The sequence below is a fragment of the Mus caroli genome, chromosome 2, assembly GCF_900094665.2.
Source record: "Mus caroli chromosome 2, CAROLI_EIJ_v1.1, whole genome shotgun sequence".
NCBI lineage: Eukaryota > Metazoa > Chordata > Mammalia > Rodentia > Muridae > Mus > Mus caroli.
The window spans coordinates 71,777,577-71,802,586 of NC_034571.1; the positions used below are offsets into that span (position 1 = coordinate 71,777,577).

Below are 25,010 nucleotides of genomic sequence, written 5' to 3' on the forward strand. Positions count from 1 at the left end.
TGTAGACCAGGCTGGCCTCGAACTCAGAAATCCACCTGCCTCTGCCTCCCAAGTGCTGGGATTAAAGGCGTGTGCCACCACCGCCCAGCTTCGTAGAGTTTTTTAGCTCATTATATTAAAAGTCTCATTATAGACTAAATCCCAAAGTTTCAGTTGCCATGGGTAATTCGTATTTGATTGTATAATTTCTGAGCACTGATGATATAGGCTCACCTCAGAAAATACCTACATTTTAGCTAAGAGTAGAAATGCACTTCACATTTTTAGATAAAATAACATAAACATGTGGAAAATATTTAGAATGTTTTCTTACTATTTGAGAGTACGAGCACTTGGATAATGATTTCCTATTTCCTAGGGATAGCTTCAACTGATGAGAGCTCATTGATTCCTGCCAAAACACTTCAAATCAGTCTGGCTGGCATTCCTTTTATTTTATGGAGGACACACTAAGACCATGGGAAAGCCCCCTACCTCCTTTAGCTCTGGTTTCTTGCCAAGAATATTGAGGAATGACATTTTTTTCAGGGGTGGAGAATATTTAGTGAAATAACAAACACATGGGAGCTTAACACAGAGGTTATAGACCATGTATCATAGTGATTGTTATATTATTAAAATGAGTGCCTCAGGTCAAACTATAAGCAAGTAGTCTGGATATTAGACTTCAGGGAGATTTAACTCTAAAGTTTGCATAATTCTTACCCTAGCCCCCTTGTCACGTTCTGGCTCCAAACATGCATTTGCGGAATGGACTGCAAATACGAATTCAGAACCAGAGTGTATTATAAACTTCCACAGAAGGTGAGGACTGTAAAGCTCACATTCAGGGATTTCTTGGTCTCTTTTTTCACATGCTGCCCTTTTGATTGCTTAACATTTGATCGTAAAAATGCATAAACAACACAGTTTCCCGAGAGAAGGCTTACCTGACCGGAGATGGGGTTGGTGCCCGCACGTGTCTGACTGGGGAGGGGGAGTGTCTTATTGGTGATGGGGACTGTTGTCGGGCCAGCTGTGCTTTGGCAGCAATGGAAGGTGGTGTTGGAGACCTGGACTTGGGCTTAGGAGGTATCCTGGGAGGTGTTTTATGTGGCAGCTGTCCAGTGGCACCATCTATGACCATCTCAACTGTTGCGATTGATCTGGCATCAAAGTGGGCTTCAATCTTCTGAAAAAACATGAAAGCAGAAGTGAGTGGGAAGTGCCAGGGAAGCAAGAACGGGGAGGGCTGGGAGCTCTTTTATAGGAAAATTACTTTTTCAATCCGGGTTTGTCTTGTTTCTGAAATCTGAGCAGTCGACACGATCGTCTTTGTCTTTTTAGCAGGCACTACTTCTTCACCTGCAGAAATGGAAAGATGAGCATTTTAGGAGGGAAAACCATGATTTTTTTTCTTTTTAAAAAAGAAAATCCATTATATGGGACTCAAAAGTAATTGCAATTTCCTGTGTGTAACAGTAGGAAAACCGTAGCAAGTTGTGGCTTTTGTGTGAATATAAATTAGATTGAAAAATAGAAGATGTGTGTTAGAAAGGAATTTCTTTGAATTACTTATTTAAATATCCCATTGTTTGCCAATAACATGCAGATGTACATTACTTAATTGACCCATGTTCTGGTTATCATTCGGCAAACTGTAGCAAGCTTCAACATTGAACTCTTAGAAGCCTCTGCCAGAGACCTTCTGCTGGGGTGAGAAAGGCAGCTTTGGCCTTAGATCCTGCGAGCACCCCCAGGACTGCCATATGGGGGAGCCAGGTAGAACCTCAACCCCGTGTGTTGCCACCCTAGGTCCCCCTCCTCCTCGCCTCCGCCACATACCTTGAACCACCAATTCTGCAGTGGAAGTAGCTCTTCCAACGCTGTTGGTGGCATTTACAGAATAGGTCCCGGAGTCTTCAGGGTATGCTTCGGCAATCAGTAAGCTGTAGAGGTCTCCTTCTTGAGAAATTTGGAAATCAAGGGAGCTCTGGATTTCGGCTCCATCCCGGTAGAACTTCACCACAGGTGTAGGGATTCCAGTCACTCTCACTTGGAGTCTCACTTGGCTTCCTTGTCTCACAGTCATGCTCTGCAGCCGCTGACTGAAGTTGGGTGGTGCTGTCTCGGCTGCCAGGGGCAGAGAAGAAAATCAGGCTCAGGAGTCGGGGTACTCCCAACAGCTTTGAGTATTAAAACAGGGGCTGACTCAATGATCCAGCATCGTTGACTGCCATTGAATCCCAGCTCTCCCACTTGGCGGAAGACAGTTAGAAGGCAGCAAGAGCAGAAGGCTCCCCTACTCACAATTCAATTTCAATTGCTTCACTCTTTCTAGCATTTCTAGGCTACTAATTTTTTAATTATATACGTGTGTGTGTATGTGTGTGTGTTTGTGTGTGTGCGCGCGCGCTCGTGCATGCACATGTGAATGAGCTTGTGTCTGCCGTATGTGTGCAGGTGTCTGTCCATAGAGGCCAGAAGACCCTAGAACTGGAGCTACAGACAACCACATGGGTACTGGAAAACACACCCTGGTCCTCTGTAAGAAGAGTCAGCTTCTTAACTACCCAGCTATCTCTCTCGCCTTTCATGTTTTACCCAAAAGTCTAGATGCTGCTGTACTACTCCAGGTCTTTCTGGCACTTCCAATCCCTGACTCTTGCCTTTCGCTAAGACACTAAGGTAGTTTTTTGCAAACTACTTAAAGTCACACTGAACTGAATTCCTGTGGCTGGTAAGGTGAGTGCATCTGAGAACTTACTGAATCATTCAAGTTTAATCAATTTTTAAAACCATCCTCCAACTAGATTGATATTAAAATGACCAACATATTTACTTGCATTTAAAATGTTAAATCCACCCAACAGTGGTAGGCATCTGTGTTAATTTTGCTACAGAAAGAAAGAAGGCTTTTTGGTCAAAGTCTTCTTTTATATTAAGAGAAAACTTTCCTCTATAATTTTTTTAAATTGTTTAGCAACTTCGTACATTTTACGACAAATGTAGTCGTTGTTTTTTTTTTTTTTTTTTTATCTCCTATTCCCTCCTCTCTTCCTGCCCCCTCTTCCACGGTAGCCTTCTTCTAAAGAAGCCCCTCCTACTTTTCTGTCTTCTGTTTGCGGGTGACGCACGGAGTTTAACTGGGGTTGCTGGCCCAGGCATGGGTGGGAGGATATATGTTGAATCTGATTGGTAGCTCCACTGCTGGAAATAGTGATACCTTCCCTCCAGTTACCATGAACTGCCAGTACCCCCCGGGATGGATGCGCCCATGTGTGCTTCCAGCACCCCTGATGGAGCACGGTGGTGAACCACTGTGTTTCTGAGGTACTGTGCCTCTTCCAGTTCTGAATTTTCAGGCACATAAAGCTCTTCCCTAAGCGACCTGGTGTGCTTTCCGTTGAGGTCATCTATGACCATGGAATTAGACACCAGGAACACATAGGTGACATGACAGCGTTCAGACAAGACGTTGCTGTGTAATAGGCAGAATAACTTTTTCTTCCTGTTTGCTCATCACAGTAAGTACTGAAGGGTGGACAAAACCCACTGAGGCGACTGTAAATGGCTTTACGGGAAAGTGGGGTTGTATATTTGAACGAAAGCATTTGGCCTTTTCTGAGTATGTTTACTATGCAGTAATTTCAATGCCTACCTTATGACCTGCTTACATCAGAATTATGGCAATGCTCATTAAAGTGGAAATTCCCAGTGACTTCCAGAACACTCTCTATTTCTTGATAACTTTATGGTAAGGCTCTAAAAACGTCACCACTAGAGGAACATGATTTTTGGCATTTATTCAAGATGCTTTGAGTATGTGATATGTACAGAGATCCTGCTTCTGAGATGGTTTATGCTTCATCTTCAAAGAGGATGGAATTGTACAACCCACACAATGGTAATTGTTCATCCTATGGCTCCTTCATCAGCTTAGGAGCTGCCTCCCTTGTGCGTGTGTACATCTCTATCTGGACTTCTGTCCCTCTGGCCTGGCTGATAGCCCCAACAACTAACCTGTCACAAGAAGCTCAGCAGTACTAGTCGCTTGTCCAGATCCATTGGTGGCTCTCAGGGAGTATCGTCCACTGTTGGCTTTAGTCACGGCGGGGATCATCAATCTAGCGCGGCCATCGCTAAAGGAGATCTGCACGCCGGGCAGAGTGGAAGTTGAAATCACCTGGCCATCCCGAAACCAGCTCACCTCAGGAACTGGGTAACCTGGAAGGCAAGCAGAGTCATCTTTATGTTGGAGTGGGCATGGTCCAGTCCTCTGTTCTCTCTCATCAAACCCTTGCACCAGCCTGGCGACTAGCCAGAGTGGAGCCCCATATAGTGATAGTGACACCATGACAGTCATGTAATACACATGTAAAACTGTGAGCCATTTATGGGAGTTTACATAGGGGCTATTTGTGCCCCTTCATTTTATAGATTGGAAGTTTGAGGTGCATTGGAGAGTCATCATATTTCCAAGGTCTCTTGGCTATCAGTGGTACAACTTTGGGTAGAACTGTCATCTTCTACCCTCTGGTCAGTGCTCTATCTGATTTAGTTTAGTAGACATCATTAAAATAATGAGAGGGGGCCCTAAACATGGAGAGCGGCGGAAACTTTGATGGAGATAGTGACAGTTGTCATCTCTGAAGGCAAGAGGCAGCAAGGCCATCTTACAGCTCTGCCTCAGGAGGGCACACTTGGGCCCCTCCTCTGCTGTTTCAGGGACACTGTCCAGCATGTCCCTGCAAATGTCACTGCAGCACAAATGCCCTCACAGTGACAGGCTGTTCCTCATGCTAACTCCAGAGCCAAACCCAGCCATTCAGAACAAGGCGTAAAGTCGGAGCAGGGAGAGGAAAGCCAGGTTCTCTTCACCCACTGCTAAGAACCGTATCCGTGGTTTCATGTTTTATTAAAATCTAAATGTGTTCAGAATCGGGAAGGCGACTTCAGGGAAGGTTTACTTTGCATCTGACATAAATGCTTGTGACTGCTGTCCTTGAGACAGGAGGTGATGATATTAGCATGTTCCTGTGCTGTCCTTATATAAGTTGACCTCCCGTTATGGGAGAGTGAAGTTTATTAGACTAATTTGAGAGTGTCAAATGTCGTCTGTGACGTATTTCTAAGAACTTGAAGGCACAGACTTAGAAGGAATCGAGGCTGTGAATATGACACAAAGGTGAAAATCCCCGCAGACACCATGTGTGTTTGGCTCCGTTTAGAAGTTACAGAGGATTTGAAGAAAAATAAGTTAATCATTTGGGAGTCAGAGTTCATCATGCAAGATGAAAACTGAACTGACTTCCATTAATAGCAAGTGAGTGGTGAGTGACGTCATGTTTGTGCAAAGTGTTATGCAGTATGTAAGACTCACACATAATACAGAGAAAGGAAATGGAAAGAAAACTTTAGTTAATATCTTTATTACAAGCATACATTTAAAAAGATAAGAAATGTTCACTGAAGGGATACATTGAATCATGAACTAATCACGGCTATCAGTTAATCCATATAAACTCACATGACCAGTTACGAATGGTGCTATAGAAGAAGACTGACTAAATCATTTTGAAATTATTTAGAGTATAGTTTATAGGCAAGGCTTCCTTGTTATACATCATGCAAGGTCTAGAATCACCCCTAAACCAAGGGATAAAGAAAAAAGAAATGGGTGACATTCCTTTTAAATAAATAGGGAAAAAATGTTTGTACCCTTTGAATATAAAGACTAAAAGGAGAAATGGTATTATGTGTTGCCATTCATTACAAAAGTGTGTTCTTTAATACAATAGAATAATTTAATAAAGATTAAAAAACCAATAAAATAACTATAATGAGTAGTCACTGTGTCTGCTTCTATGGAAAGTTGGGATGATATATTTACATGTATTTATAATATAGTGTAAATTTAATACAATATATTAACATATTAAATTATGTAATGTTAAATTATATATTAGTATATGTAATAATATATGATATATAAAATGCATATTTTACATATATATAAAAATTGAGGTGCACAGATTACAAGAAGCTGTCTCTGAATCCCACAGCACTAGGGTTCCAGTCTGTCAGACTAGTTCTGCCCCTGAACCCAAATATAGAATGACCAAATTTGATCCTTCTTAGTCGCTGGATTCTGACAGCAAATTTTAACCTGATGCTAATTATTTTTGCTTTGTAGAATTATAAGTATGAATAAAACATTTTTAAAATATTTTTTAAGTCATTATATTGTCAGCATCCTGTGAAGGGTGTGCCCTTAAAATGACCTTTCCATAGTGCTGTGCCAATTTTACATAGTAGAAGCAGTGTTTAAACTTGGTTTCAAGACAAAAAAAAAGAGTTTCTGCATTGGAGGAGGCAGGTGGAACAGAAGAGAAAGCCTGCACATGAGCTTACCACTAACGTGAGCCTCAAAGGTTGCGGTACTACCCTCCAGTACCACAACGCTTTGTAACGGCTGCGTAAACGTCGGTGCTTGAGTAGTCATCTTTTCAGGCACTCTGGAAAGAAAAAGAAAAACCAGTAAGAATATTGATGCTCAGGGCCCCTCAGCGTCTTCTTGGTGGAGACAGACATGTATTTCTCCAAATGGATTGATTAGTCTAGTATGTGGCCCTAGAGCCACATAGGAAGCCTTCTCCGGGTGCTTATGCAGTTGACCTTTGAGCTAATTTAAGGGAAATGGGCGGGGGAGAGGGAAGGGGGGGGTGAGGGGGGGCGGCGAAGGGTGGGGGGGAGTTGGCCAAGCAGAGCAAGGAATGCCCCCTAGTGGTCAAAGTGGGAATATTCAGTCATACCAACAATGAATATTCACATTGGGCCAGACTGAAAGGGAAAACCAAGCTACAACATAGAAGCAGCCAATGGATTTCAGAGACACGATGTGACAAATGAACCTTTATATCAACACAGCATGGAAGAGACAGTGACATAAACAACAGTTCCCTCTCCAGCAGTTCTCACGCACAGTGCCAGCTTTTCATAAGGTGACCTTGCTTAAGGCTCTGTCCCCTCACTTAAAATCACCGCCCAAATGAATAACCTGTACTTTGCAAGCGGTTCACCGACTTGAAAAGGGTTGGCAAATGTTTTCTCATCATTAAGCAAGCTTTTTCCCCTCTTTCCGACAGCATAAGGAGCTTCCCACATCCTAACATTCCTGTGTATTGTACGCAATGGCACAATTAATGCTGCTGAAGTAATATTCAAGAAGAATATGTAATGGGCCGAAATTTATTACAGGTCTGAAAGAAAAACGCTGCCTTGAGTTCTTCACATGGATGGAGCCATGTGTGTGTGGACTGAATCACAGAAGGCTGTGGGAATTATTCATGGGAATAAAAAGACCTGTGCTTTATTATGTGAAATATTTAACAATAACCAAAAAAAAAAAAGAGTGAGATTTGCAGTTAATTCCCTTTGTAAGTGGAAGAAAGTATTTCATCTACCATTTTTGGAGACTATGTAAGAAAATTCTTATGCATAAATAACTAAGTAGTCACCTTGAAGCAAACCAGTGTTCTGACATTAAAGGGCAGGCTCCGAATTGTCAATTGCCTCATTTTTATCTTTCACAACATTCTTTGTTCACTAAATGTTACAGTGCAATATTCTTCTTAGTCCTGTAACTCATTTTTTTTTTTTTGGAGACAAAATTCATACCCCATAAAAATCCAGATGTCATCCAAAGGTTTTCAGGAAACATTTCTCAGAAACTCTTGCTTCTTTCACATTATCTTTCAGATGAATACATTTTATGCCTAACTTTTCCTGTCTGTAAGCCAGTGTATCTTCAAAAAAAAATTAGCTATCTCCTTAGATAAACCATGTATAATTAAGTATTTATCTAATAATGGGCATTTACAATTTGTAATCTAATCCCAGGAAGATAGGGAATCAAAGTGTATTTAGATATTAAGAATCTTTTATTTCTTACCCTTTTTAGCATTAACATTATCTCACACCATATAATTGGATTGTGGGTTAAATTAAAATGCATATTGAGATCTGGAATCTTCTAGAAAGCAATTCTATAGCTTCATTCAAACTTACAAAATGTTGAGAATTAAGTGGCCTAGCTGGGTTTTGATATTCTGATTGTCTAGGAAGACTAAATTTGTTTCTGTGAGCACTTGTTTCTCAGAGGCCTAAGGCTGAAGGCATGCATCTGAAATGTCACACTCCCAAAATAAACCGTCCAGCTTGACTGACAGCAGACAAGTGTCCTGCCACCGTCCGCAACAGATACCTCAGCAGTTGATTCCCTTAAAAAGTCATCGGGTGTAGCTGATGCCACATGGGTTTTCTCTGAGCTATTCTTGGTCTGCCTTGCTTTATCAACGAGCCACATAACCTTGTACATTCTCAGCTGACACGTTTACTAAGGAAGCAAACATTCATGTCCCCATTTCAGACCCCTGGTTCTAGGGCATCCTGTACATTTTAAAAATCAGAATGGTTGACTATGGCTGTGGGCATCAGCACTTGATTTTTCTTTTCTTTTCTTTTCTTTTCTTTTCTTTTCTTTTCTTTTCCTTTCCTTTCCTTTCCTTTCCTTTCTTTCTCTCTGGAAAATGTACATTTCAAAACCAAATTTAAAACACAGATTCACATGTAGGTCAGCAAGATGAAACCTTTAACAGAAGGCATTCATTGCTCAAAGCGTTCAATAGTAACCAATCAGAAAGAGCTCCAGGAATCAAACAAGCTGGTTCTCACTCACCTGATTTCTCAGGAGTGCCCAAAAAGGGTGGGGCCAAGCCCAAGTTTGCTTCTGAAACGACGTCCTACGTAGAGTTGGTTTTTCCAACCATCTCCGACATGAATCGGTGAGCCTCTAACCCTCCAAACAAAACCACACAGTCTTGACTGTGTGGTTTTGTTTCCTATGCAATCCCTACACCCGAGGCGAGGTGGGAATGCGCGACTGCTCCAGAGCCAGGGGCTGGCCGGCCCTTATATTCCCCAGATCTGCTGACAGCCCAACATCCTTAGAGCCTGGCTCTGTGATTGGCTCTGTTAGGAAGGCATGATGGGAGAGGACCTATTTGGGAGTATCACAGACCACCTGTTCCTCTGATTGGCAGTGCTAAATTTAGCCTTTCAGAAGAGGCTTTACCGAGGAAATAGAATTGTATTTTAAAAACGACCTCACTGGGACTCAGAGACAAGAGTGGTTGCTGCAAATGTGAAAACTCTACCCAGGTGGAACGGAGGCCAGAATGTGACAAAGGATAAAACTTGTGGACATTCGTAGATCTAAAACAATCCCGAACTTAAGCCCCATGCCCTGTGAGTCAGGCTCCACTTCTGTTCCCTGCCCTCTAAACCCAACCAAATGGGCCTGTCAATCATGACAGCTGATGAAGTAATTTATATCACACATAGGTTTCATCTTCTCTGAAGACTCAGTTTCGATAAATGTAGCATTTGGAGGGAATCCATTTGTCTGTTTGTTCTATAGAATAGCTATGCCAGTGTCAGTGAGTTATCTGTGCCTTGCAGGAAATAATACCCAAAGGTAAAGTCTGCATAAGGCTTCGGTATAGTCAGTGTGGGGCAATGCCTTTGCTCTGGTTAGAGTTCGTTTTTTGCCTGCCAGTAGTATTTACCAATACCCATGGGCTGCCTTGCTGAGTGGTGAAGTCTGAGTTTAAACCAGCCATAGGGGTCTTTTACTTGGTGTAAGATTAGTACAGGGTGTGCTACTAATCTCTGCAGCTTGCTGTCACTAATGGGAAGTGTTTAGGGCATGATATACTTACTATTTTAGGAGTGAATTTAATTTCAAGCCAGAGATAGTTCAAATACAAAAGATCATATCAAATGGCCTTTGTTGTGGCTCAACCCAGGGATTTGTAAAATTCTGCTCAGAGCGAAGAAAATTGACTCATTGATAAAGGAAAGACACTTCTATCAATAAAATAGACTTTAAAAAATTAAATTTTAAAACAAATTTCCTTATGTTTGCAATAAAAATGTTCCCTGTTGTGGGATAAATTGGCCTTGCAGTAGACTTTGAACTTTTTGAGCCTTTTCAGTCTCCTGGTTACCTATATAGTGATAGTTCATTAACATTTAACAGCTTCAATTTACCAGCAACTGGCTCCGTGCAGCTCTGATAAGAAGCTGACACCACCGTGTCCTTATTTAAACAGCTATCTCCTTTCCCTAAGTGCTGCTGTCTGTGCTGGAGCCGCCATGCCCAGCCCCCACCAGCCAGTGTCTGCTATGACTCAGTTTCACCCCTTTCTTCCCAAATGGCCAGTTTCATGTTGTGTATCTTGACAGTGACTCCCAACCAGAGACTCCTGTTAAGGGAACTTGTCAGTCGTAATAGACAATAAGTGAACTTTTTGTCTGGGGTGCTCAATAATTTGCTATTAATTTAAAATTCATTTGTGCATCTCTCTCTCTCTCTCTCTCTCTCTCATGTGTGTGTGTGTGTGTGTGTGTGTGTGTGGCATACATGTTTCTAATCTGGAGTATGTCAGTGTCATGTCATGTTTATCAGGGGCAAGTCAAGCCATTTTAGCTCTGGAAACTTTAGCTAACAACTGAACCGAGACCTGGAGCTTGTGTTCCATTGAGTTGAGCCCAACACAATTCAGAGAGCAGATAAGCTATGAAAATACATCATATATTACAAACATGAAGCCATGTGTGTCTCCTCCCGAGCTGCCTGTCTGTTCGCTGTCTTTGAACTTTCTAGACTTTTCAGTATTATTGAGATACCAGCCTTTGGGTGCTCATGTTTGTAGAACGCTCCGAGTTGAGGAGAGAGGGAGGAGAAGGAAGGAAAAGGGAATCAGCAAACACTCGCTGCTATGAAAAGAGGCAAGGTGACTGATGTATAAACAGTATCGGATTGTGTATAGCACCACAGCAAGCATTAGCTTTTTCATTACGTTTGGCATACTTGGAGCATAGCAAGCCAGCCTATTGGAAATGAGCCACTTCTCAGACAGAGGAGTTTGCTGATGCTGTAAGAGCTCCATTTAGTATCCTGACTGGGGAGTCACACAGATAATCCCAAACAGCTGCTAATTCAAATATAATGCCTGCTTAGTTTTGGAATGTGTGGTATGATTTGCCCTTTGAGCATCATATTCAATGTAATTTACTAAATATTTATTAAACACATGCTCAATGCTGAACACTTTAAATTATTCTGATTTACAGTCTGTCACTCTTTACTGGACAAATATGGACTGGGCGGTGACTTTGTCCCCAGCCCTGTGGTAGAGGTCGATCGCACCCTCAGACAAGTCAGCCTCCTTTGTTAAATTCCTATGGAAGAAGGTCTTCACAGACAACTGATAAGCAGTTACTATTCGGTGACTGAGATAGAGGTTAGAGCACCCAAAAATTCACATGGATACGCACTCACCACCTCGGCTGCGTTCAGACTTCCTTTGTGTGATTGTGAGACACGGAACCACTTACCACAGTTCCAGCTTCCTGAGAGGCATTTGAGAAGTAGTAGGTCCAGTTTTAATGCTTAACACAGAGAAGTATCTAAGAGAAACAAGCAAAATTAGTGCCTCTTATACTTTGTTAAAATATATATATATGTGTTAAATATATATTGCTACTGGTGATGGTATTATAGTTATTCACAGGATACACAAATTTGTCCCCTAGAAGTCTGTAATTTAGTAAGTCCAGCAGTGTGTATTCACACCGCATCTGCCTAATCCTCCCCACGCTCAAATAACTCCAATATGCAAACATGGGCTCAGAGCTCTTTTTCCACAAGGAAGTAGATCAAAGCAAGTTCAGGAAGTGCAGAAGGAAGGAAGTGCTGAGTCCAGCAGCTTGAGTTCATGTGTGCCTTCTGTAGGTGACAAAGTCAGAGACGCTACACAGGGTGGGAGAGAGGCAAGAAATTGTTGCTTAAAATTTAAGTGAAGATTGTCTCTTCAACAGCAAAATTAAAGGAGTCAATTTCTATCACTCTTCACTCTGTGCTAGTGGTCAGCACCACATCTACTATCACACTAAAACCAAACCTGTCATTTTACACACACTTGACACTTTCACCAAAGTAAGAAATCAAAAAGTATAATTCTTCAATCTCTCAATAGCACCAACTGCAGAGCCGAGTTGGGGGACTCCCAGATTTGACTCTCAGTGGGCTATAGGCAACTTGAGTCTCTGATTTGCCTGTTGTGGGTTGTGGATTATAATATCTATTTCAAAGAACTGTCAGGAAGATTAAATGACAGAAGGACATGACAGTGCCAGGACAGTGGGAATCTGACACACGATGGGTGTCTAGTTGTTTGGTTCCTGTTGAGCATGACACAAGACAAATATTTCCGGTGCTTCCCAACACTGATTTGATCAGTTCCTAACCATCTGGTTAAATATGGAAAAGAGTGTATTTGAATAAATCCTTTACAACTCAAAAATGACCTCACAGCAACACAGGATGTCCTTCCTCCAAAGGACTTCAAAGGTGATACAACTTTTAAGTGATTAAAGCAGAACCCAAGCAAAACCAGAATCATATGGAAGAAATAAACGAGGTTTCCGGAGACCTGATGCAGTAATCCATAAGCCAGGTCAGTCCAACTCAGTAGACACTCACTGGAGCTAACTAATAGTGTCATCAAGTAGCAAGATTCCTCATGACGATGGAGGTGACTGGGTTCATTCTATGTAGGGACAACTATAAACACTGCGCCTGAGATTAAAGGCGCCCACCAGAAATTGTCTTTTTTTGGGTGAAAAATACATTTTGGTCTGACACAAAGGAACCTGCAGAAATGAAAATAATGAGTTTATCAAATGCCTATACAGACAGACATGCAAACCAGTCCACTGCATTTAGGGTGGGTACATGTCAACACATTTAACTCAGGAGAGGATCTTCCAAAATCGGGAGAGTAGAAAGCTTGATGGCAGTGCCATGGTCTCTGAAAACAAAGGGAAACTTAGAGAAGTGTTTTCTCTTTTCTTCCTTTTTCAAGTAAGTCTTGAGTGTGTCTCCCTGTGCCAAGAACCAGAGATGCTAAAGACCTGAGTGTTCATCATCTGATGTTAGTTAAGAAAGTGAGAGCTATGTAGCAATGCACCCAGATTTAAAAAAAAAAAAAAAAGCCAACCGCTCACAGGGGAGAGCTGGGGCTGGCTGTTTGCATCTCATTCAACAACAGAACTGGTTTTATTGTCGTTGTTTTTAAGATGTATTTATTTATTTTATATATGTGAGTACACTGTTGCTCTCTTCAGACACACCAGAAGAGGGCTTAAGATCCCATTACAGATGTTTGTGAGCCACCATGTGATTGCTGGGAATTGAACTCAGGACCTCTGGAAAAGCAGTCAGTGCTCTTAAAAACTGATCCAGCCCCTGGGGTATTTAAAAAAAAACATAGAAAATATAAGAGAAATGAAAATAGAAAGGCAAAACCATACTAAAGGACAACATAAAATCACTGTTCTAGCTTTTCTTCCTAGAGTAGAGTGGGAGGGGGTGTGTGGAGAGGGGAGAAGAGAGAGGGAAAGAGAGGAGGGAGGAAAGGAGAAAGGGAGAGAAAGAAAAAGAAAATCTGGATTATATAGGGAGGAGCCCCTGGAGGAAAGGCAACCCAGCCCCTGGGCTGGAAAGTTCAAACTTGAGGGTAGGCAGGAAAAGCCAGGTCGGGACTGAGGGATTCTGGGAGAACCTGGAGGCTAGGTCTGCTTAGGTATGTAAAATACGCACCTCAAGTACAAAACCAAATATGAACAAACACTGGCAAAAACAGCCTGGGGGGAGAAGGGATTTCTTTGGCTTACAGGTTACAAGTCCATCATCCAAGGAAGCTGGGGCAGGAATTGAAGCAGAGACCCAGAGCAACTTTCCTTACCTCTTGCTCCTCTTTAGGGCTCCCTCCGCTTACTTACCTTCAACTGTAAAGCAGGACCACCTGACCCTGTTGGGCTGAGCCCTCCCACCTCCCGTGTTAATCAGTAATCAAAACAATGTTCTACCATGTGCTTACAGGCCAGTCTAAGCAGGCAATTTCTCAAATGAGGTTCCCTCCTTTTAGGTGCCTCCAGTTAGTGTCAAATTGGCAAAAGCTAACAGATAGTTTCCATTCAAGAAGGTCACCGTTTTTGCTAGAGTTGATCTGATGTGTTGGTGAGCAGTTGACAAAGTAGACAAAAAGTAAAACCAAGCAAACAAACAAACACTAAAACTTAAGTTTCAACAGAGGACAATGTACTGGCTGGTTTTGTGTGTCAACTTGACACAAACTGGAGTTATCACAGAGAAAGGAGCTTCAGGTGAGGAAATGCCTCCATGAGATCCAACTGTAGGGCATTTTCTCAATTAGTGATCAAGGGGGGAGGGCCCATTGTGGGTGCTGTCATCCCTGGGCTGGTAGCCTTGGGTCCTATAATGAAGCAAGCTGAGGAAGCTAGAGAAAACAAGCCAGTAAGGAACATCCCTCCATGGCCTCTGCATCAGCTCTTGCTTTCTGACCTGCTTGAGCTCCAGTCCTGACTTCCTTTGGTGATGAACAGCAGTGTGGAAATGTAAGCTGAATAAACCCTTTCCTTTCCAACTTGTTTCTTGGTCATGATGTTTGTGCAGGAATAGAAACCCTAACTAAGACAGACAATATACAAGCTTCCTTGGGAAGAATAATGAATTTAAAATATGTGAGTACACCTATGTCAAATTTAATGACCTAATTGATAATATTGATTTTATTGTTAGTTTTTTTTCTATTTTTTATGAAATTCAAGGACAACTTACTAAATATGACTAAAGGACGGATTAATGAGACCCATTCCATGATTAAGAAGTTAGGAATAGAACTGGGGCTTCTTCTTGATCCATAGCAAAAATCTATCATTAGATGTCTGCACTCTTAGGGCTTCATTCGTAAGAACTAAAGCTGAAGGCTAAGTTCGAACTCTGACTGGTACCCTGGTGTTCTGTATAGTTACTTGAGAAGTGATTGCCATAGCCTTCCAACAGTTTACAAAAGCTCATGTACCTTTTATCATTACTAAAGCCTTCAAATTTCCCCATGGGCCTTGACAATGGGCAACGCTCATTTCAAAGTAATTTATGGTTTTCAAAGTAAACTCAGTTCCAGTTTGAAAATTATACTCTCGCATTGTAGAATATTGGTGTTAGCATGTTTTTTGTTGTTGTTTTGTTTTTTTCTCTTTTGTGAAAGAGGAAGGCACCCAGAGAAAGCCATATGCAGGTTAAATCTGCCCTAGAAATGTGTGACACAAACTCAGCTGATACAGAGACTGAAGGTCCCAGCTACACATTGTTTCAGGGGGTCTGAGGGAGAGGATCTTTGAAGAAAGCATGCTTTGTCTTTGGTGTTAGAAACAAAGTGACCTTTTCCTGCCTATTTCTTTCTCTAAGCTTTGTTTCTTTGAGACAGGGGCTTGCCAGGTAACTTAGGCTGGTCTCGAACTTGAAGTCCACTTGTTCTGTTTCCCAAGTACTGGGATTATAGGTATGCACCAACATGACCAGTTCCTAAGACTTTTACGTGAAGGATTTTAGGGAATGGTGTTTGGCAGCGTGAGCAGGAATTGCTGCTAAATAAAGAAACTGAGAGGATTAGTTGAAACATTTGTTCTTCTGAATATCAATGCAATCAATCCTTGGAGCACGCGGTTAGGTTGGTCTATTGCTATGTATTGTGATGCTGAATTCTGTACCTGAAGGTCTAAGCCTATAAGTGACTTCAGTTAACAAGCTTTTGTTTGGCAAACCTTGTTCTTTGATTTAAAACTATTGGGTAAATAAAAAAGGCTACAGTCAATTACTGGAGGGATTAGAGGTGGGTGGGTAAGAAGTAACCTGGTTGGAGGAGGAGACACCAGGAGGAAAGAGGAAGAAGGAGAAGGAGGAGGAAGTCTCCATGAGGGGAGATGGACCATGAGCCTGTGGCCAGGAGAGACAGCGAGTATCTGGGGTACACCAGTGGGGAGCTAGCCAGACCTGCAGTTAGAAGAGTAGATTAGGGGTGACCCCCCAGGAATTGTAACAGCCAAATGAAATAACCATAGTTATTTGTAAGCTAGTAGGGAATAAGCTTACCCCAGGTACAAGTTGTTGACATCAGAGATCCTTGACACTTGTGAGTTTCAGATCTTGTGAATGGCACTATAGTTACAGCAGGGACTAAACTCTACCCTAGACCTCCAGCCTTGCTCCTCTCTCTTGTGCCCCAGAGAATCACATTAAATGAGGAAAACCATGTTCAGGGAAGTTGTAATAGGAAACCTAGCTGTAATAGACAACCTAGCTGTCTACCAACAGAGACTTTATGCACCAAGACAACAGATACTAGGAATCTCTTACAAATGAAAAGCAACTGGAAAAAGGAATCGGACTTGCTACAAATTACAACCTACAATGAGACCATGTCAATCAAACCTCCTTGGTATGGACACACTGGTATAAAAAGTAGCAAATGTGTTCTAGAAATGGATGCAAGACACTCTGAGGACTTAACACAGGATGACTTAGTTTAAGGTTGGGCTAGGGAGGCCAGCTATTTTGGGGTGTTACGGTTGGGCTAGGGAGGCCAGCTATTTTGGGGTGTGTGTGCTGGGGATTAAACACTCAAAACTAAGTTACAGCCCCGAGCTAATTTTTATTTTGAGACAGAATCTTATTAAGTTCTTCAAGCAGGCCTTGAACTAATAATCCTCCTGCCTCGGCCTCCTAAGTAGCTAGGATTACTGGCCTGTGCAACGGAATATTTTTTCAGAAGAAGGAAATATCTCAAACAACGTGGAATAAACCTCTAAAGTAGAAAAGGAATAATAAAATATTTCACTAATATATAAGAAAACATTGTGGAACCTTGCAGGTAAATGAAACTTTCTTAAGTAACTCCTAACATTCATCTACAAAGGAAACCCTGGATTCCCCAAGTAGCTCACTGGGGATGATGTGGTATGTCCCAAAATGAGAAGACTTGAAAATATAGTGCATATGTTAGTAAAGGATGGACTGCCTCACTGTGTGAAGGTAAGATACAAATATTTGTATTTTAACATTGTTTGAAGTAGAAAACACTTGACAACTTAAACGTTAAGGAAGAGAAAAGTGGCCAAATGACTTGTGGTATAGTCACGATATGACTATTTTCTAGCAATATGGGATCATGTGTTAGACCCGTGTTTTGGCCATGATAGTGTCTTCAATCACGATTGTCCCTTACTTAGACTTTTACTTGCCTACTGTTTGTTTTGTTGTTCTCATTATTATCTGATTCTCCTACTGGGTTGTAATCTTCAATAGGAAAGCAACAGACTCTTTGAACCATGGTGAAAACCTATTACGTATCTGTCATATCCAGATGTTTGAGTTTGTACTGTGAGCCTGTCCTACTTTTACTATGAAAAAAAAATGTGTCCAAAGTCATTTACAGAATTTAAAAATAAAGCAAGAACATAAAATCTACTTAATAACAAGTAATTGACAAATACAGTGTGTGTGTGTTTGTGTGTGTGTGTGATATTTTGTGGATGAGAATGGTTCATGTGAAAGAACTGGATATAAGAATGAGTCTAGGATATCTCATTCAAAGCAAGTGGGGTGCTGTTTGTGCTTATTTTCTGAGCTAAGGGGAAAGGGCAGCTCGAGGAAAGATACCTCCTGATATGGGCAAAACTGAGATGTTGTGAAACTCACCTACAAGTGCTGAGCACATGGAAGAATCCAGAATCTGTGATTGAAATCTCAAACCGCAGCAGGAAAGTGCACAGTTCGGAAACTAGTGCAAACAGGGTTGGAATGTTCCACTGCCAATGTTCGAGCATCTCCCACTAAGTTATGTGGGACAGCAGAATATAAAGTCCTTTGTGGGGGGCAGAGAGCACAAAGGGCAGAAGAAGGAGGACTCTTCAAGGCTTGAATGGACATGTCACCTACTTCCTCACAGTGATGTATGACCCGGCAGCATTTTCACTGTGATGGGTGGGTGACATTCGCCTTCATTGCTTAGCTTGCATTCCATGTTGAACGTGAGAGGGGAAGGGGCTCACTACCATGTTATAGACAGAGATGCTTCAAGAATGAAGTTCTGAAGGCAGACTGAGGATTCCAAACTGCACTGGAATTGAGCTCTTGAGATGAAGTAAGACACAACTGAACCAAGGCTAGTTCTGTAAAGTCCCACAAGAGTCAGTGGGTGGTACCACTCTGCAACCTGTAGTAACAGAGGTAGATCCAGAACTGGAAAATGAGGATAGGGTTGCTATATGAATTGTTCTTGTATGGGAGACAGATTGTTAAGGTCTCTTTAATGAGACAGAATGTCACTCAAGCCAGAATAGAATGTCAACAAAGAATCTTCTAAGAGATCTTTAAAACTTTAACTACTTTATTTTATACTTGACAACCAAAATTTGGTTAGGTTTCTTTTTTTTTTTAACCACTTCAAACATTTGTTGCTGTTCTGACTCACTTAGAAATGAGGACTCTTTACCTTCTTAGAACAAATTTAGGTTTACAGGAATCAGGTGAGCAGAAATCTCTGCGCTCTAACTCCTCTGGGCCCTGTCTTAGTCGGTGTTCTAGTGCTGTGAAGAGTCACCATGACCACAGCAAGTCTTATAAAGGGAAACATTTAATTGGTGCTGGCTTACAGTTCAGAATTTTAATCCAATGTTACCATGTCAGGAAGCATGGCAACACACAGGCAGACATGTTGCTGAGAGCTCTACATCCAGATTAGCAGGCAACTGATGCACTTGGTCTGGCTTGAGCATTTGAAACAGCAAAGCCCACCCCCCAGTGACACGTTTCCTCCAGCAAGGCCACACCTACTCCAAGGAGGCTACAGCTAATCCCTGTTAAGTAGCTCCACTCCCTAACAATTTAGCATTCAAATCTATGAGCCTAGGGAGCTATTCCTATTCAGAGCACAGCAGTCCCTCTAGTTTCTCCCATTAACATTAGTGAATTACATTTAATGTGTTACATTTAGTTACATTCAGTCCAAGGGATGGACTGAAGCTGATGCATTGTTCACTGAAGCCTGGAGTTTTGTATTACCAGCATTCTTTTGATATACATCCTTGGTGGCAACAAATGTACGTGATGGCATGTGGTCACAATTACAGTACCATATGTAACAATTGCACTGCCCTAAAAATCTTCTGAAGTCTCCATACTCACTTCCTTGTTCCTCCCCAGCCCCTGGCAAGCACGTATGTTTTTATTGCCTCCCTCCACATTCTGCCTTCCCAGACGATACTGCAGTTGGAGCCATATGGTCTGCAGTCTTTTCAAATGAGCATTTGTTTTAAGCTCAGCAGTATGCACTTAAAATTAGTCTATGTATTTCCATGGCTTGGCAGTTCGTTTCTATTTACTGTTGAATATTCTAAGGTTTGGGTGTAACACACTTCCATGTACACACTGAAGGACATCTTGGTGACATTAACATCTGAGTGATTGTGATTAAAACTGCTATTGGTTTTTTTCCCATGTGGGCTGAGGTTTTCTACTCATGGGAATAAATACCTTGGCTTGCTAGTAGTATCTAATTTGTAGAGAAATGCTAAATCATTTTGCAAAGTGGCTGCACCATTTTTGCATTGCCATGATAAGTTTGCCCATGGGGCCACATCCTTGACATGTGGCATCGTCATTGCTTTGGATCTTAGCCATTCTCAATGGGACCACTCTGGACTATTTTTCAACCAAAATACGTGAGTATTTTAGGATAATTAGCATGTATGTCACCCTGAGAAGAGAATGAAAAATTATAAAGCCAAAATAGTAACTTTAGATTTGGCTCTCTCAGTAAATGAGAGTGGTTTCATTCATTCATTCATTCATTCATTTATTTTTATAATAGATTCCTAGGAACAGATTAAAATCTGTGGCATAATAAATCAGAGATGGAATTTTGGATCATTCACAAATGTTGTTTGTGCGTTTAAGGTTTTAATGTTGGTGCTGAAGAGATGGAGCAGTCAGTAGAATGCTTGCTGTACTAGCATGAGGACCTAGTTTGATGCCTAGCACCTAATTAAAAACAAAACAAAACAACCAGGTACGGAGAAACAGACCTAAGAAAAGGGGAAGCAGAGACATGAAGAGGCCCCACCCCCTGGGGAGGCAGCCAGTCTCACAGAATGAGTGAGTTCTAGAGTTAGTGGAAGACCCTGTCTCAAAAACCAAGATGGAGAGTGATCAATGCACAGTCTCAGTGTTGACTTCTGGCCTCCACACGCGCATAGGTGTACATACATGAGCACATACATTATCTGACAACGGCTACAAAGTTACTGTGGTGTGAACAAGACCAAATTATGTTACATGCATGAATAGAAATGTCACTATGTTTTGTGCAATCAATGTGTGCTAACAAAATAAAAGGGTAAAAGGTGTACAGTCCTTATATGGAGTGTGGTTAATTCTGCATGTGAAACAAACACTTAGAGACAGCCTTTGCGAGAGCTGTTTGGTCCTGGTCTTTCACTTAGCTGGCCTCCAGTTCTTGCCTTAACACATTTGCTATGGCTGTTGGCTTCTTAGGTATACATTCTGGTCTGAAACATGACACTGCTTGCTTTTTTTTTTTCTGAGAGAAGCATGTAGTACCTTGTGTATTGGCATTCTATTTGTTCATCTCTGGTGTACCTGAGAACATGGCCTGATGGAGAATTGAGCTGCAACTGCTGTTTGCAAATTATTGTCTCTTATTCTCAGGATGGAAGTGTTTCCAGGAAGCAGGAATCTTCACACTGTGTTTCTATGGCTATTATGTGTAATCTCACCAACGAGTCATCTTCAAAGTGCTGAATCTTAACTGAGGGAGGCAAATGCAAACAATTGTAAAAGTACAATATATATTCTCTGAAAACAAAGACAAAACAGATGACATACCTTAACCTTTCTCTTGGAAGTCATCTTGGAACCCAGCCATGATGGCTCTGAACATCAGTCACGGTGTGGTGTGGAATAAACCTTTGTTCCTGGAGGTCACAAGTTCACACAATTAAAAAAAAATGCCAATCTAAGACACTGACTCCACATTTTCAGTGTTTATTCTTAGAAGTGTGCATGAACAAAATCAGTTTTCTTCTTCCTAGGATTTATTAATATAATATAATATAATATAATATAATAATATCTAGTGACTTGGCTAAAAAAATTAAAAGCTAAATTTGTGGGGGAAAAAATGAAACAAAAGCAAAATTTGTAAAAGTTATTTCCTATCAAGTCTCCTAAGTATTGTCACTGTGTGAAATTCTACTTTCTTCATATAACAAAAAGGAAAGGTCCAAACAAGTTGTTCTTCTGTTGTTGTTTTATTGGGGGGTGGGGGGGGAGAGCATTTCTTTGTTTGGTGTGTGTGTGTGTGTGTGTGTGTTTGTTTGTTCAAGATAGAGTTTTTCTGCATATCCCCGGCTGTCCAGGAACTCACCCTGTAGACCAGGCTGGTTTTGAACTCAGAGATCAGCCTGCCTCTGCCTCCTGAGTGCTGGGTTTAAAGTGGTGTGTCACTATGTCCTGCTCCCAACAAGTTTTTAAGCTGTTAAATTATTGCTTTCTGTAGTGGATGAAACCAAGGGTGTCTAGGCAGAAGAGGCTGTGTTTCCAGAGACCACAGAACACACACAGAAGTAAATCTGGAGACCTTTAGAACATTAGTTACCCCTTTTGTTAAAATATATGTATATGTGTGTGGGGATATATATATATATATATACACACACACACCCACACACACCCTTCACACTTCCTCCTATAAAATCTTAGGAAGACGTACATTTCCAGCTGTTGAATTTTGTTGGCATTTGTTTAGTGATTTCAATTGTAATCATCATAATTTTGCAGGCGAATGTCAGAAATGTAACTTTCCCAACAAGTCTGTTCAAATGAAATGACTCTAGCTAGTATTCTGCAGCAGTAAGGAGAGAAAGGGGAAGAGGTAAAGGGAAGAAGAGGGAGAGAAGGAGGAGGAAGATTGCTTTGTGAAGGAGACAGGGATGGTTGGATTTTATTGTCTAAATTTTGCAGAATAGTGACCGTTGGTCCTGACCAAGTCGACGCTAGCATGTATCCTTCAAACAGTTTTCTGGAAAGGTGTCCTAAGTGAAGGTCTTCTACACTGTTACAACTGAGGGAGGGGACAACACAGCCATGTGATGTGTGGAGCCCTGGATGCTGGTGATCATCCTCCAGTGCATAGAACAGCCTACACAGTGAAGACTCCTGTAGCCCCACATGCCAACGATGCCACGACTGAGGAGTCCTGGCTGAAAAGACTAGGCACAAATACTGCATTTTCCTCACCTTTAAATAATTCTAGTAAATAATCAGACATCTTTATCATAAAAAATACATATGCAAAATTGCTTTTTATACTTTACATGTATACTTTCTAGTCCTTGCATGCACAGGTCAAAACTTTGAAAAGCATTCTATGAATATATTGATTGCATGCATTTATTAAACTTCCGAGTGTGTAAGTACCACAGCTGATGGCTCTCTGTGGCTGTCTGATCCGTAGCCACCAGGAAGGCATCATTTATTGTTCTGTCTGTTCTACATCTGGCCAGATGACTAGGTTGATGAGGTGGTTGGAAGTGAGAGCTGTGCTCTGCCCTCTGGCTCACTTTGAGACCTGGTGCTTCTGGGAGCTGGCAGTGCTATCTTTATCCTCCTTACTTGACCTGCCCTGTGTGGCTGGGCTCTGGCTTCTCACTTCCTTTAGTTTGGCTGCATTGGTGGAGAATGAGGTGGGAGGGGCTGGGTCAGTCAGGCAAGAATCTGGACCTTTCACTTGCAGAGTCGCTGTGGCTCTGGCCACCAGAACCTGCACTTCACAAACTCTCCTTTTCCTTTTATACCTGGGTCTATAGTTAAACACGGCTTCTCTTCCTATGAAAACAACAATATAAATAACAGCTGAGTTTGACACACTATGTTTACCCCGGCCTGAAGTTTAATTTGGAAGGATATTGTGAACTCTGGTCTGTTCGTCATTATTTTAGCTATGGTAGGGAGATAGGATTTTTAAAATGTTTCATTTTAAATGGCAACTTCACAGTTCTTTCTTGAAAAAAAAAGAGATCTAAAGTGCATCAAAGGGAAGATAAAACAATTTTAGAAAGCATTAGTTTATACGAGACATTTTGAAGAAAGCATCATAAATGTAAAAGTTTCTTCCAAAAGCAAAGAAAAATACGCTGATTCCATTTTGGTATAATAAAAGCTAGTATTTTTTTTTAATTGCCTGAAACTTAACTTTTCTTCAAAGCCCTAGCTAGGCAGACATGTTGGTAGCTATGTGTCCAGGACATCAATCTTGGACAGTTCTGCATCCAAGAAGCTCTACATGAATCTATGTGTTAACATGGATTTTATGTCTTGTGTTCAATTATACCACTGTGCATTTTCATAACTAACTATTACACAGAACCAGAATGTTCAACTGGTGGTGGGGGTGGGGGGTTTCTTTGGAGAAGGACAAGATTTGTGTTAATTTCCACAGTGATAAATTTTAGTTTACTGTTAGGTATGATGCCCCAATTGTGCCATCATTCAAAGTAATAGACTATCGGTAGATCTTGGGGCTGTGGCTTTGGGAGCATAATTTCGAGCCTGTTTGTATTTGCACATACCATCTCTTCATCTGGTGCTGTGCCCAAACACTCGCGCTCGCACACACACACACACACACACACACACGCGCCTCTCCATTGAGCAAGGACAGCATTTTAATGACCCTTAGAGGATACTATTTCCAGCAGAGAACTTCCTCTTATCTGCTTCTGCTAACTAAAAAATTTCTTTAAATTTTATTCTGAGTTATGAGACAGACTAAAGGAGCTCAAGGGGCTTTATCTGGCATCAATAGGAGGGGAGGCCCTTGGTCCTGTGAAGGCTTGATGCCCCAGTGTAGAGGAATGCTAGGGCAGTGAGATGGGAGTGGGGAGGTGGGTGGGGGAGCACTCTCATAGAAGCAGGGTAAGGGTGGGATGAGATAGAGGGTTTGCAGAGGGGAAACCAAGAAAGGGGATAACATTTGAAATGTAAATAAATAAAATATCCAATTAAAAATTTTATTCTGTATTTTGGCTGGACTCTAATCATTTAAATATAAGCACCAAGTCCTTGGAAATAGAACTTTCCTGTTCTAGTGGGGTGGGGAGGGCAAGAACACACTGTGTATTTAATGTCCATTAGACATGCAGAAGAGTTGGGAGTGTTTTTTAGGGATGGTTTAATTCACATTATCATTCCTAGGTGAAGAACGAGGAGCCAAATGTTTTAGTTGCCTAGGTTTCTCCTGTCCCAGGCCTCTGATTACCCAATAGTAACATTTCAAGATGGTGCATTTCTATCTACAAGTGTTCATTTCTGTATTAATACCAGACTGACAAGGCTTACATATGGGCTGGAGAGATGACTTAAGTCAGTAAAATGCTTGCCAGGCAAGTATGAGGACTGTGAGGACCTGAGTTCAATCCCTGGAATCCACATAAAGACTCGAGGCACGTGAGGCTGTACTTAGAATTCCAGCACGGTGGTGCAGATGGGTGGATTCCTGGGGCCCTGTGGCCAGCCAGTGTAGTGTACTTGGCAAGTCAGTTCTAATGAGAGATATTGTCTCAGGTGGATGATGCCTGGGGGGAAAACACACCTGAAGTTGACCTCTGACCTCCTCATGCATGTGCATACACACACACACACACACACACACTTGAACATACATGGGTACACACTTCTTTAACCTCTTTAAAAGCTTAAATACACTTTAGAAAATCAACATTCTATCTTTTAATGAGCACTAATAATTTGACAACCTCAAAAATTGCCCATTTTTATCCAATTCACAAAATGCAGGGAGCATGTGCTTTAAGGCATCAGGAACAGAGGATGTTGTATCTCAACCACTTTGTGTCTAAATGGCAATTCTGTATTAGATAAGGATATTCTTAATAAAAGAAGTAGAATAAAAATGAAACTTGGGGAGACTGCTGGTGAGTGGAACACAGCTTCTGCTCCAGTC

The 25,010-nt window shown here is 41.5% G+C and overlaps 1 protein-coding gene across 47 annotated transcripts in view; it reads right to left on the reverse strand.

The window, feature by feature from the left end:
- Positions 1-8,927, reverse strand: part of Ttn (titin) — a 271,446-nt gene extending 262,519 nt beyond the window's left edge. For all 47 annotated transcript variants that reach the window (XM_029473164.1, XM_029473037.1, XM_029473035.1 and 44 more), the window contains exons 1-6: positions 8,720-8,927; positions 6,394-6,497; positions 4,003-4,206; positions 1,825-2,112; positions 1,259-1,344; positions 930-1,171 (exon numbers count right to left, since the gene is read on the reverse strand). In XM_029473164.1, the coding sequence (XP_029329024.1) occupies positions 930-1,171; positions 1,259-1,344; positions 1,825-2,112; positions 4,003-4,206; positions 6,394-6,484 (911 nt within the window). In that variant the 5' untranslated portion in view covers positions 6,485-6,497; positions 8,720-8,927. The remainder of the gene's footprint in view (positions 1-929; positions 1,172-1,258; positions 1,345-1,824; positions 2,113-4,002; positions 4,207-6,393; positions 6,498-8,719) is intronic.
- Positions 8,928-25,010: the final 16,083 nt, after the last annotated feature.